Below are 14,171 nucleotides of genomic sequence, written 5' to 3' on the forward strand. Positions count from 1 at the left end.
GAGATGTTTAGAATAAAGGTCTCAATAAAACAGTGAAAATACTTTTTTTAAGTACAAAACACCTCTAACATTTCTGGATTTAAATTTGTCAAAGCTCCCCAAAGTCAAGTATTTATTTTAATTAGATCATACAACACTAGAAAGCACACTCACTATAATAAAAATTGGTGTGAACAGTTCGTCAAAGAGGTTATGATTTCCACATAACAGCTCATAAAACAATAGCACTGTGCAATGATTGCCATTAAAGGGCTTAACTAAAATATTATTAAAGCCAGAGTTATGGGCCTTGCTCTACATTTGAGTATTGCCTCTAGCAACATATGTAATTATGTATCCAGTTTCATTTGAATATCTTAAACAGCTTTTAGCTATGACAAGGGTAAACTTTTTGCACGTTGACTCTGACGATGCCTATGACACCAAGGCTATAATAAGTCTTATATTTCCTGCCAATGAAATTGCAGAAAGGCAATCATTAATAACTAGAAAGATAGATATCTTTTATTTTTCCAGTTGGTTGGTTGTTGTTCATTCCGCCCATTCTTAATCATTAAGATTTTAATTTGTGTCATCTATTACTTCAACAGATGAGCTTATAATTTTGTAACAAACTGAACTGAACTTACTGCAATACCCTGACTTTACAGTAAATGCTGCCTTCGTTAAACTTCAACCCCTGGATGCTGAGTATCTTCCCTGTCACATTGAACAGTCGGCCACCTAGGCTGTCTGAAGTCATCAAAATCACGTTAAAACATCCTTATGGTTTCAGTTATGCATTTCATCACCTAAATGCAAGAACTCAATATCTGCTTCTATGTCTATATGTAGTTAGTGAGCTCTTACACTAAGGTGATTTATTTTGGTTCAATAACGATTCGGTTATAAAGATATTATTTTCAAGTAAAGTCTCTTTTATTTGTACAAATTATTTATGCCATGTCCAATTGAAATGAATGGGTTCAACAGTAATTATAACACATGTATTAAATTTATTTCAAACAAATGTTTCCAAATTCATTGAATATTTTGTTATGTTTTTATCTTTGCTTTCCTATCAAGATAATGCAATGTGACTGATGTTAACACGAATAATTATATAAGCAAGGTATAAACATTGTGCGTTATAGTATAAACACAACATGTTAAATGTACAGTAGTAAATGGCATGGGTGATAATGTTGGTTTTTGAAAAATGCAATTTTTTTAAGTTTACAACTATACCAATCCGACCTTTCTACATTTTTTGAAATCAAGAATATTAAAGCGTTAAATTAAAATCATAAATTCCTATTTTAAGACAAGGCTTCAATTCAGACAATAACACAATACCAGCATGCAATCCATCAAACAACATGCAGAACAGACCAAGTAGATTTCCAGTTAATAAGTGTGGTAGTTGTGATACATCTTGGTACATAAAATTTATTCTTATTATTAAAATGCTCATTTTAAGAACATTTCAAGTAAATTCCAAAATCAAACTATTGTATTAAGTTGTAGAAGTGTGCTTTCTGACATAACGGCATCTTTAACATAATCATGAATGTTGCTCTTTCTATTGAAGAAAATCCATATAAGACTTATTTAAGTCATTAATTTGTATACACTATTTGTCTAATAAAAACAAACTCCAGAATACCTGTAGCTGAGTACAATAATTTCTGAGCATACAAATCTAATACCAGATGATATCTTATGGTAGTGAATATAATTTCACATTATTACTGTTTGAAAATAAAGTGCTTGTCTATCAATTACAAAAAGCATGATCACAATCCCATTCGTTTTGCACTTAAGAGACAGTCAATTTGTACCGTTGCAGTAATGGCAGCGTTAACAGTCAGTTTGAACTCTTAAAAGAGGTTTTTGTCACCGCTTCATTGTTGCTAGCGTAATTTAAAGCTAGGAATTAATTGTAATAAATGCAAACTGTGCATTACCTAATACTGTGCAGAGTACCTTTCCTCTTCAGTCATTAGTTCTACATAACTCATAAAAGTATACACCATCACTGACTGGCAGGTGGTTTGATGTGTGAAGTTGATTGGCAGGCCATTATGATATTACAGTTGATTCAAAATTCACTTGATGGTTTTGGACAGAGCAAAAGCCACAATATTCAATGCTGTAAAACCTTGAAATGTGAAGTTCATTTGCAAACAGTAGAAAAGTTTATGAATTTACTCAATCATCAACAAGTAAAAACTCATAAATTGGCAAAACTTTTTCAACTCTACTTGCTTGGACCTGTTTCTATGGACAACAAAGAATTGTTGCTATGGAAACTGTCTTCTCCTTTAGAAGATTCACTTATGTGGCTTATGTCTAGTGAGCTGTCCCCAACTGAAGGTTCATATCACAAACTAATTAGAGTCAATTTATCATGGATGCATTTAAGAAAAAAATGCCCCTCCACCCCACTCACCCCCCCCCCCCCCCAAAAAAAAAAAAAGAAAAAGAAAGAAAAGAAAGGAATTTGATCTAGCAACTGACACAGACTTTCATATCTACAACATTAATCCCCAACTTGGGTTGTCATTGACTTGGTTTGCATCTTCTGAATCAAACAACAGATAGTGAGCATTCATTGTTACATCAACTAATCCCCACATGCAACCCCGTTCTGCTACATGACGAAAGAAGTGTACCAGAATGAAAGTTATTTTTGCTTCAATCATGTAAAGTTTAATAATCAAACAACTGACTTTTTTTTTACATTTTATAGCTCCTTATTGGCAATTGGCACATTTAAAACTGAAACTGGCCAATGACAGCCCAAGGGTGAAATTTCTACAATAAAGTCAACCAAACCTTTTCCACTGAATATAAGTTTTCTCTTTTTTGAAGGCTTTGCTAATAAAATGAATGCACAAAATCTATTGTTAATCTAACAAAAACAAATTAACAAAATCAATTTAACAGAAAGTATCTAAGAATAATGAGTAAAAGAAATTGCAATGATTGATGAAATGCTATGAATAATCAATACCTGTACGTTAATTTCAACAGCATTATTTTTTAATTTAAAGGAACACGTTCACATTTTTTAGGGTCAGACATCAATAATTTCAATTTCATGTTACATGGCTTCCATATTCAGATTAGAGCTCTGTTGTTCATAATTAGTAGGGATAGTGACAGAATGTGCTCTTTTTGGCCAAAAAGCATTAGTAGCACTACTTAAAATTGTTAGGCTTGGATTTAGGAAATTCTGGCAATAGAGCATCTGCCAGTTGCTCTTTATTGTTTGTTCATAGAAGTAAGTAAAACAAGTACACATAAAGCAATGGGTTCAGTGCAATAGCTCTTCAAGGAATAACTGGAACTTAAGAGGGTGGTTTGCGGTATGCAGAAACCCCAAAATTGTCAATTTTGGTTACAGACTTTCAAAATTGAATAATATATTTCATTTTCTGAACTTACAGATTTGGATTTAAGCTATATTGTGAAGACGATTTCTCAATTAAATTCAAACATGAAAAGAATGAACTGCTTGCCTTTACAGAACGCTTTGCATTAAGACTACGAAAGGGCTTATAAATAAACAGAAAGCATAGGGTTAGTGATTCCATATTGGCATAACTTTGAACTATGACCTTTTTCCATATATTTTTATTTTTAACTAGATACAAACATTAGTGTTTAGTTCCCATAGCACAAGCAACAAGGGTTAAACAGAAAGCAGGGGATTTGTACAGCGACCTCCAGTTACTATGGTAACATAGCTTATATAGTGACCTTTGTGACCTCTGAACTCACCAGTATGGTCAAGGTCACCAACAGTGTCATCATCAAGTGGTTCTACTTGATCTACAGTGGGGTCTGCCATAACTAAACAGTCAATCACACACCGTTAGAATTGTTCATACAGGATGACTCTGCACTAATAAATGTTTTGCCACATTATATTGTTTAAAACTGACAAGACATTTCCCACTTCTAGGTATCACTGGATCAGTTGAAATCCTGCCTTTTAGCTATCATTTACTACAGTCTTAGAAATTTAGATTATCAAGCACTTGCAGACTTGTCTACATTCTTATGTTAAGTACCATAAAAGTTTTAAACAAATAGATCCGACTATTGAATAGACATTTGGATTTTTCTTTCAGCCCAAAAACAGTTCTACAAGGTTTCTAGCTTTGTGCTTGTGTATTAGCTTTGATAAATTTTACTGTATAAAAGCCCTTAGGCCACTACTTTTATATAAATTGGTTTACAAAACCGGCGGGTCTAATTTTCCGAAAAGTACAAAAAAAATAAAAAAGGAATTTCCCTTTTTTTTCAAAATTATTTTTCCGACCGTATTGATTTGGTGCGAAACGAAAGAAAAACGAACATATAAGAGTACGAAAGCAGTAGATCTCGACTGGTTTGTTGTTCCGTAGCAGTATTCGCCGATTTATAGTGATAGCATGTGAGCCATCCAACTGGTATGGCAGCGCCGTTGGCAATGGCGGAATTGACGATAGCAGTCATTCTTTGTATGAAATAATTTATAAAAATATGCAGGAGATGTTAAAATAACAATAGTAAAAACATTGGCAAATTTAACAGCCGACACTAACAATAACTGTCACGTGATTGTTGTTTTCCCCCGCCAATTTAGGTCATGAAAATACTGTTGTTTATAGATAAAAAAATAAAAGTGTCAGCGGCTGCCATCGAATTAGTAGACACAAATATCTGTAAATTATGTGTTAGAAAAACATTTTAAAGCATTTTATGGTTAAATATGAAATAACAGTGCACTAATTGTGAGTGGTGAAATCGAAAGTAAAATTTCTAAGTTGACACCGGTGACCTAGTTTCACAATTTCGGTCGTTGGTGTTTATAGATTTTAAATCACAGACTGGTTTGGAAATACTTGTCATTGAGTCAATTTAAAGCTTGTGTTTAATCTATATTACATATTTATTCATGTTGGGGTTTAAAGTTGAGTAAAAACAATGAAAGAGTTGAACACATGTGTCAATGACATTACCGGGTGTTGTAACTGTGTAAAACATTTAGATAAAACAACACAGAAAACTTTTTGAATTAGTCCGTTTAATCTGTTATGAACTTGACATTTCACTATAAATGAGATTTGTTGTTGTAACCAAGGAATGCTTTTTGAAATGAAAAATAAACAAGCAAGTATAGATGCCCTGTGGACTCATGTATACACAAAATGGCAGAGTTTGGAGAAGTTGAAAATATCCGATACATAATTATGGATTTCACTATCAGTTTACTATCATTGTACATAAAGTTAAGTCACATGCTAGATTTATTATTTTGCTATGTGATTTTTATGTACTTATGTGGTAATTTGCTGCAAGATTTGAATTTGAAATGGATTTGGTGAACATCCCATGGTAAATATCCCGGTCCGAAAATAACCGGACTTAGCACGGACCGGGTTACACAAAACTAGGACCCCGCATGGTAAGGGTAATAAAAACTCAAATTAAGGTCTAGTTTGGTTTTGAGTTTTCCAGGAATTGTTTGAATATTAAAGCTCAAATGTCTTCTTAAAATGTTACTTCCTTATTTACAAAATTGGTAATTATTTCACTTTATTGACATTTTCCAATATTGAATTAAATGAAACAATGTTTAGAAAATGTAATGTATTGTTTTAATACAGTGCAATTTTTGTGTATTTTAATGCGTAAAATTCGCCTTCTCCTTTTTTTCAATTTAATATCGGTCAGTTTTTAAGTGTGCTGCATTTACTTTTGCTTTAGCAATAAAATGCTGCATACCATTAAAGTTAAACAAATGTCTTGCTGAGTGATATTCAATGTATCTTTGAAAAAAGTGTAGTTTATACGTGTTAACATGTTTTATAGTCAATTTCATTGATGTTTCATATGCACAGTATGTAAGCTTTAAACTGCGTGTTTAATTAGAACTTTGAAACTTTGAGTGTATTAAAACATGCATTAATAGCAGTTTTAAGATTTAAAATGTCAAGTAAATGATATAATTTCTCAATGTTTATGTTGTTCTCTGATTTTTGCTCTTCAATAGTATGTTTTGTGACTTTTTTCCCTTTTTTTTTTTTTTTTTTTTTTTTTCGACCACCCAGTGGACATTTTTTCTGAAAATTCTTGTAAACCAAAAAATAAAAAAGGAGTGGCCTTAGGCAGCTGATGTCTCTACCAACTGGCAAAACATTGATAAGTGCACTAAGCCAGACAATCTGCAAAAAAATGTCTGTTGGTAGTTGCAAATCTTAATGAAAACATTCTAAGCAATTTGAAAAGATAAAGATGTTTAATTTTTTTTTTAAAAGGCAGCTGAATATCTCCAGTCTACCAACCCATCCAACAAACATTTTTTTCCAACGAATGGTTTGGCCTTTGGATCTATTCAATGTTCATGATGCATAAGGGGTAATATCTTTTTATCATCACTATTTTTTCTCTCTTTGAACTGATTAACAACAATAAGAGGACATGTAATATTCTACAAATCATTCTCTACAATCATAAACAGATATATTGTTACCCCTTGCTCACAATGAAACATACCCTATGTCTATGAAGACTCTACAGAAAACAACAAAATGATCAAAGTATTTTATATGTCTACTCTATTCCAATTTTCAGATATACCCTTGTGTTTAAAATGCTGATATTTAATCTTTAGCTTTAAAATAATTAAGAATTATAAATGAGAGATTTTAATGAATTATGAATTCACTCTATTTAAGCTTATAATATTATTGAAAGATGCTGTTGATTGTTGAGGGCAATTAATGTTAAGTTTTATCCATTATTAAATTAATGAAAATGCAGAGTAATAGCTTATTCCACAAAGTGTTACATGGAGTCACTTCAAACTATTAGTTTAGAAATTGTTAGAACAAAAAGAAAAAGAAAAACAGTCCTCAAAATTAATGACGTACCTGTAGACATGTTGAGGTCATTGAAGGCTGCAAATGAGTTTAGCCTGAAAATAAATAAACTAAGTCTTGTCAAGGTCATTGAATGCTGCACACAAATTAACTATGATGCATCAAGGTCATTTAAGTTTGCAAAGGAGTTCGGCCTGAATACAAATAAACTGATGTCAAGGTCATTGAAGGCTGGAAACAAAAATTCAGCCTCAAAATAAATATACTAAGAGTCAAGAAATGTTAAGGTTAATGAAGGCTGCAAAAGAGTTCAGTCTGAAAACAAATAATCTAACACAGAAAATTCATGAATTTTAATGTTTCAGCTTATGAATTTCAAAGTATCACCTTGATTTTAAATAAAGGTAGTTATCTCAGCTTACAGATTAAGAAAATCAAGAAATATACAAATAAAAAAAACACAAAAAAACAACAACTAAATTTGAAAGTTCTGGAATCAGCTTACGAATTAGAAGTGGACCTTCTTCTCTTGTCCATGTTCACGTCAGATGCCGATCTTTTCAGTCCTACTTCCATGTTCTGATCCTTTTTCAAGGGAGTTGAAGTAACTGGACTTGCCTTATCTCCCTTGTTATTAATCATGCTACTGGAGTTTCGTTTTCGAAGCTGAGAATCACTCTCCCTTGTTATGTCAGGGGTACTTTTTAACTTCTTGAAAAAACAACAACATATAAATTGACTCTTTTTAATGGGATTAATTATAACTTAGATAGGTAATTAGTCATGTTTATGGAAATCTCCAATGTTGCACAAAATATGTATACAAACAGGCATAGAGAACACATCTATTATGTTCAAAGCAACATTAAAATGTGAAAAGTGAATTTCTTGTCTTTTTCATGTTTGCCACTTCAGAAAACTTTTTTTTTTTTTTTCTCATTTATTTTCACATAGAGTAGTAATAACACATTATCTTCATTTTTATATAATATAACCTTCTATGCATTTTCTATCAGTATGGTTAAGCTCACACACACACACTCACACACATACACACACACGCAGACACACGCACACACACGCACGCACGCACGCACGCACGCACACGCGCACACGCACACACACACACACACACACACACACACACACACACACACACACACACACACACACACACTCACACGACAGTGATGTCCCCTACACTTAGATATGCATACAAGTAAAAACTACAATAGGGATTTAATATTTGTTAAATAATTCAACAAATACATACATTACGAAAAGAAAAAAAAAAAACTTCAGAAAACTTGCAAAACCCTGTACCACTAGATGAAAAAAAACTAGAGATATCACAGAGTTCTAAGAAGATACCACCCACATGCAGCCTTGACATAGGATGATATTCATTGTATCTCATGTAAACTAAAATTTTCTCGTAAAGGTAACTATGGCCATGAACTTTGACATATTGATAAAAAAACAATAGGTGTTACCTAATAACCATGACCAGGGTACGTACCAAGTTTGGGAGACTACAACAAGCAGTTTAAAAGTAATTGTTTGGAAATAAGAATGAAGATGATGACAACAACGCCACTAAACAAAGTAATCCCCATGTGTTCTGTCACCAGGAGCCATTACTCTGTGAAGAAGGCATCAACCAACTCTTTTTAAAGGCATGCACTTTGTGTTAATCACTCGTGTGAAGTTTTATCAAGATCTGGTCAGGTGCGTTGGAGATGACACATTCACATTAATCTTTATGTACGCTTTTCTCTATAAAAAAAACTGATGACAGCATACACAACTAAGAGCACCAAACACACCTGCCTGGTTTCATCCAAAGCTGCTACAGAAATTGGAGATGAAAAAAGCACAAGATTGTATCTGCAGACAGACAGATAGTGAGAAAAATGAGAGAACTAAATCAAGTATACCCACATTATGAATTTATAAAGAGGGTTTGCCAAAATGAGTACATCCATAAAAAAACACAAGGAATTTATGGTTATAGCAAAATTCAATTAACCTGGTTTTCGGACGGTGTAATGAAAACATCACTCTCAATAGACATGCCCCTTCCTGTGGAAGGTTTTGTGCCATCTGTCTGGGACTTGGCCGAGTTGTTGGCGTCCTGCTCTTGTTTGCTTACACTTGGCATAGACTTTCCTGGCTGTATTGAAAAACATATTTTTTCGCACCAAGTCAGGTAAAAAGAGTAAAACCTTATGTATATTTATACTTTTATAAAAAAATATATATACTTTTTGCATTCATAAAAATACAAAATCAATTATGAACTAGAATCAACACACATTATTTTCATAAAATGTTCTCCAAATCACCATAACAACAGGACCTCAAGCAGGATGCTAATACTTGTCTGTTTTATGTATAGTAATTGTGTACATACCGGTATGTACCAAGTTAAAATCAAAATGTCTAGAATTGTGACTAACAATAGCATAACAATGACTATGTTCAACACTGCCACTAAAAACAACAGCGACACCACAGCTATTATAATATCTCAATTTTATTTCATCAAAGTGATTTCACAATACTGCTACAATTAACCTTATTTCCTGCTGCAGTGACGGAACATCTCAGTTGGATTTGGCCGGATTTGGTATGTTTTAATGGGAACCAATCATCTGTGCCCTGTAATGATGGTAAAAGACTCATATAAGTTAATTAGTTTTATTTCATCAAACAGTTAATAGCATGTTCAGATCTGATAGCTAACTTTGGTTTATGATTTTCCAAACAAAGTGAAATTTATTCTTCAAACTATCTGACTACACATAAAGCGTTTGTCTACCAGAGAAGACCGTAATGTATGAATTTTGAAAGATGGTAACACATTTTAGATTATACGATCTTTTCTACAGCAGCAATGTCACACAGAATCAAACCAAAACCCCTTTTCAAAGGGCAGTATTCAAATTATAGTAAAATGTTTAAGTTGCCCCGATGCTTGATGCTTTTAACTTTCCATACCTTTAAAGAGAGTTCCTTGAGATCGTCCAGGGTAAGCATGACCTTGCCAAGAAAATCATTCCTGGTGATAAGATCCTTATCAAACACTTGCTGTAATAGAAATATTATCACTGTACCATAATTCATGACCAAATGGTTTACTTGCACTATATGTAATATGTAATAAATGACAGCCGATTGTTCAGAACTTTGTTAAAGTTAACAAGAAGATAAATGACATAATTGTTATGTTTTAAATGTGAAATAATAGCTGATGGGCTCATATATTTACATGATACAATATTGCAGATCACAAAATAATTGTATACAAGTATTAAACTTCCAGAGTGGAAAAGATTTGAAAGTTAACAATGATGACAATAACAACGTTTTAACATTAAAAAAATCTAAACAAATCTGCCAGTATGCCATTCTTGAAACTGATTGACCCAAGAAAAGCTGAATTCTTCACACATCCATCTGATTTTCTCTTCTCAGTGATTAACACAACAGTTTGTGTTGTTGTTTTTTTCCAGAATATAATTTTATTGAAATGCCTTACATTTAATGCCTTACATTTAATGGATACTAAATGAAAAAGCCTGAAGTAACAACTCTGACAACCTCAGAATGCCACCTTAACAAAAAGGGTGAGCGTGATCTAGTGCTATAGTCATCCAAGAGGTTGTGGGTTCGATCACCACTAGGGGTACTTTTTCATGGCCTCTCAAAAACGACACAGTACTGCTTTCTGCGCAGAGAATGATTCTATAAGCTATCAGCTTTTCTCACAATTAAGCTAAAATAAATAAGTATATGCTAACAACCTCCACTTTCAGCAAACTTACGATTTCTAGCATCCCACAATCTTCAGTGACCTGAAGTGCGACAGACTCATTCCACATCGGTGACAGTGTCTTCTTCTTCACACTGGAGGAGAACAGTTTGGTATCTCTCATCCATATCTCACAGAATGGGTCACTGTAACCTATAATTGTAAATCAACAAGACACTGTATAAAGATCAGCATTACACAACTACCCCCCCCCCCCCCCCCCGGTAGTTATCAAACTTGTATGAGATATTTGCCAATAAACATGGTGACCAAGTTTAGTAATGATGATTGGTGTGTGTCTGCCAAAACAAGGTTTCCATGATGCTACAGACGACAGTCTTCAACAAGGGAGGTAATTATAATGTGACGACAGTTGAAAAGGAGTTCCATACGGGCATTTTATCTTCGCCCGTGGGCAAGATAAGAATATCTAGCATGGTTAAATTATTGGATCTACTTATCTGAGGTGGGAGAAAACATTAGTGGATACAGCCTGCCTCAAGCCAGCGGCAGGTGTTCCCATCATATGTCTGGTCATGCATCAGGCAGTAACTGAGCATGTTAATCTAGTAATATCCTAGACAGAGACTTTTTTGTGTAGCCTCTCATAATAGTGACAAGTGCAGATATTAACTCATGCAACATTATAACCCAAGACATTCTTATGCATTTGAAGGTATCAGCTATTTTGATTTATTCTCATTCATGAAAAATAACAAGGAATTTCACAAACCATTCCTGACCATTGCTACCAATAGCTTGTAAACAAAACATTACAGAAGAATTCCACAAACCATTTGTGTCTGCTGCAATCAATTCCTTGGCCTGAACTAGAGTTAGATCCACAAACACTTTGTCTGAAACAGAACCACACACATAATAATGAAAGTACTACAAACATGAGTAAATTATACCATTAAATTTACTATTATCTTGTAAAAACCAGTGACTATTTTTATTAATTTTACTCACAAGGTTTAAATGTTCGAAGAAGCATTATTGAATTTTCATATGTACTGGCTTTTGACTTTGTCAGAGCAAGCATATACTTTTCCCCCCATTTCTCACACCCTTAGAACTAGTCATGAACCCTCAATGCCTTTCAATTTTATTAAACAATATAGTTCACATACTGACATTTGATTTTCATATTACAACAGGGTCTATGTGTAGAACAGCCAAACTATGAAATTAAAACAACAACAATATAATGTATTGTTAGAACCAACCTCTCATGAACTCATCATTGGACTGAGAACTCTGCTGTTTGGACAGCTTTTTGCCTCCTCCCTGTGTAGAATTAGACTTGCATTACCAAAAAAGATCAGAATTCTGAGAAAGAACCTTAAATATTATAATGTTTATATTAGAAAAAAGGGTTCTTGCAGTTCATGGCAAATAAAAGAGACAAGCAAAAATAAATTCATGACTTTGTTGATTTCATTTATAAACTGAATACCTGAATTAGCAAACTCAAACAACATATTGTTAAAATTCAAAACTGAAATAAACGAATTCAAAGAAAGTTACTTGTACTTTATACAAATTATTCTATTTTTGTTTTTTAACAGTTTTGCAAACGTTTATGAAAACAATTATCATTCAATTTTCTTTTCAATAATGCACATTTTTTCTGTTAGTATATTAAAGTTATATTAGTGAGATACTTTTGTGATTTTCATTACATTATAAATCATGCAGGCACCTTCATGTACATAACAACTCACATACAGGCACCTTCATGCACATTACAACTCATGCAATGCTATACATTTTCATGACAATGCAAAAGGATTTCATATACAAAGTTTATTTGCTAAATTTGGATGGCTTGTGTCTACCATCTATAATTTTATGCTCAGGGATGGTATTCAATATTGCTCTTTATTGAATCTAAGAACGATGTTGCTAATCCGAATGCTATATATTGCACACCACCTCAGAAGTCAAGTTTCAACAAGAGTGCCGCACAGTGGGCACCAAGTGTCCCCTACCGGTTTAAAGCCTTGTGAAAAGGATGAGCGTGTCTCAATAGAATCTCCAAGAAAACTTAAACAAATCTTACCAATTAATCAAAGTTGTTTAACTCACCCCAGCACATGTGATAGTGAACTAATGGCATTTACAGTAAACTTTATCCATCAAAAAGTTTTGCAAGAGTTTTAGCTGTAAAATCTACCAGATCACCCATGTCTACTTTTGACGTATTGCCCTCTATCCACATGAATTTCATGAACCAAGCTTTGATACTTTTTGAGTTATCACAGGACCAAATTGCTATATTTTTAATAAGTCAAGGGCCATAACTCTGCATTACTTTGTCTGACGAAAAAATATAAACTAATGTGCATAATCTCCATATTGCCCTCTTTCCACATACTAAGTTTCATGAGCCTAGCTTTGATACTTGTTGAGTTATTGCAGGACCAAGATTGTTGTCGACAGAAGGACAGATGTACATACGGTTAACTTTAAGTCCCAACCGGTGAAATCAGTAGGGGACTAATATATCCACGCACATGAGGGATTTGAGTATGTATAGTTATTGTCCATCACCAAACAACACTAATTTACCTCCTTTAATAAACTAAAACAACACAAACATAATGCTTAAAAGCAGCAAAGAACAACAGGTCCCAGTGTCACGAAAATACTATAGCTAAAGTCATTTTTCCACATTACACCATGGCATGATTTAAAATTTCTTATATTGTACTCTTTTAAAAAGTGCATTTTTTCATGTCTTATGTTGATAAACTCTATTGCTCGATGTCCTTAAGAAAATTATTTCTAGAGCAAATATGTACTTGAGTGATTACTCAAAAATAATAAATTGAAGTCAAGTTATATTATCCTACAAAAGAATTAAACAAATATACACAACGCATAGGAGAGCTTACTTCTGAAAAAAGTAAAACATGTAAAAAATTTAACCATGCTATACAAATATGTGGTAAAATGAGTCAAGAGTGAGAACTGTCTTTAGTGGGGTTTTTTGTGATGTGCCAGGTCATATTGGCAGACAATGCACAATGTGTTATACAGTATTATTCTAGGCTAAACAGATATAATATTTTTTTTTATGTAACTGTTAGATATTAACAGGAGCACAAAAGGCAGATGTGATTACTCATTCAAGTCGCCAAGGGGAATCACTCATCAATTATTTTAGCCAGATTGACAGACCTTAAATCTTTCACACATGCATAATCTGTCAGTGGAAATATGTGTACAAAGTAACATTTAAAAATCACTTGTTGTATGCCCAAGGTCATTGTTTTAGCCGCCACTGCTACTGTCACTAGGGTTATGGCAATATCATTACTTTTTCTTCAAAAACACATTATTTCTTTTCAGTACCAATAAATATTTGAATCAATGGCGTTAAAATATTAACATATTTTCTTCTATATTTCTATCTTCTATATTTCTTTCCAGATGTTTGTTAGGCAAGTAAAAGAAACACCCAGAGAAAACTTGTGGAAAAGCAAGAGGCACAATTT

General features: G+C 33.2%; 1 protein-coding gene across 7 annotated transcripts in view; it reads right to left on the minus strand.

The window, feature by feature from the left end:
* Positions 1–14,171, minus strand: part of LOC128208010 (uncharacterized) — a 65,844-nt gene that overhangs the window by 7,605 nt on the left and 44,068 nt on the right. For 6 of the 7 annotated variants that reach the window (XM_052911284.1, XM_052911281.1, XM_052911279.1 and 3 more), the window contains 10 exons: positions 11,898–11,958; positions 11,463–11,525; positions 10,682–10,821; positions 9,855–9,944; positions 9,432–9,515; positions 8,884–9,027; positions 7,360–7,565; positions 6,906–6,949; positions 3,766–3,837; positions 630–732 (listed from right to left, as the gene is read on the minus strand). In XM_052911284.1, coding sequence (XP_052767244.1) covers positions 630–732; positions 3,766–3,837; positions 6,906–6,949; positions 7,360–7,565; positions 8,884–9,027; positions 9,432–9,515; positions 9,855–9,944; positions 10,682–10,821; positions 11,463–11,525; positions 11,898–11,958 — 1,007 coding nt within the window. The remainder of the gene's footprint in view (positions 1–629; positions 733–3,765; positions 3,838–6,905; positions 6,950–7,359; positions 7,566–8,883; positions 9,028–9,431; positions 9,516–9,854; positions 9,945–10,681; positions 10,822–11,462; positions 11,526–11,897; positions 11,959–14,171) is intronic. The other variant, XM_052911283.1, reaches the window with a different exon arrangement.

The sequence above is a fragment of the Mya arenaria genome, chromosome 11 (assembly GCF_026914265.1).
Source record: "Mya arenaria isolate MELC-2E11 chromosome 11, ASM2691426v1".
Taxonomy (NCBI): Eukaryota; Metazoa; Mollusca; class Bivalvia; order Myida; family Myidae; genus Mya; species Mya arenaria.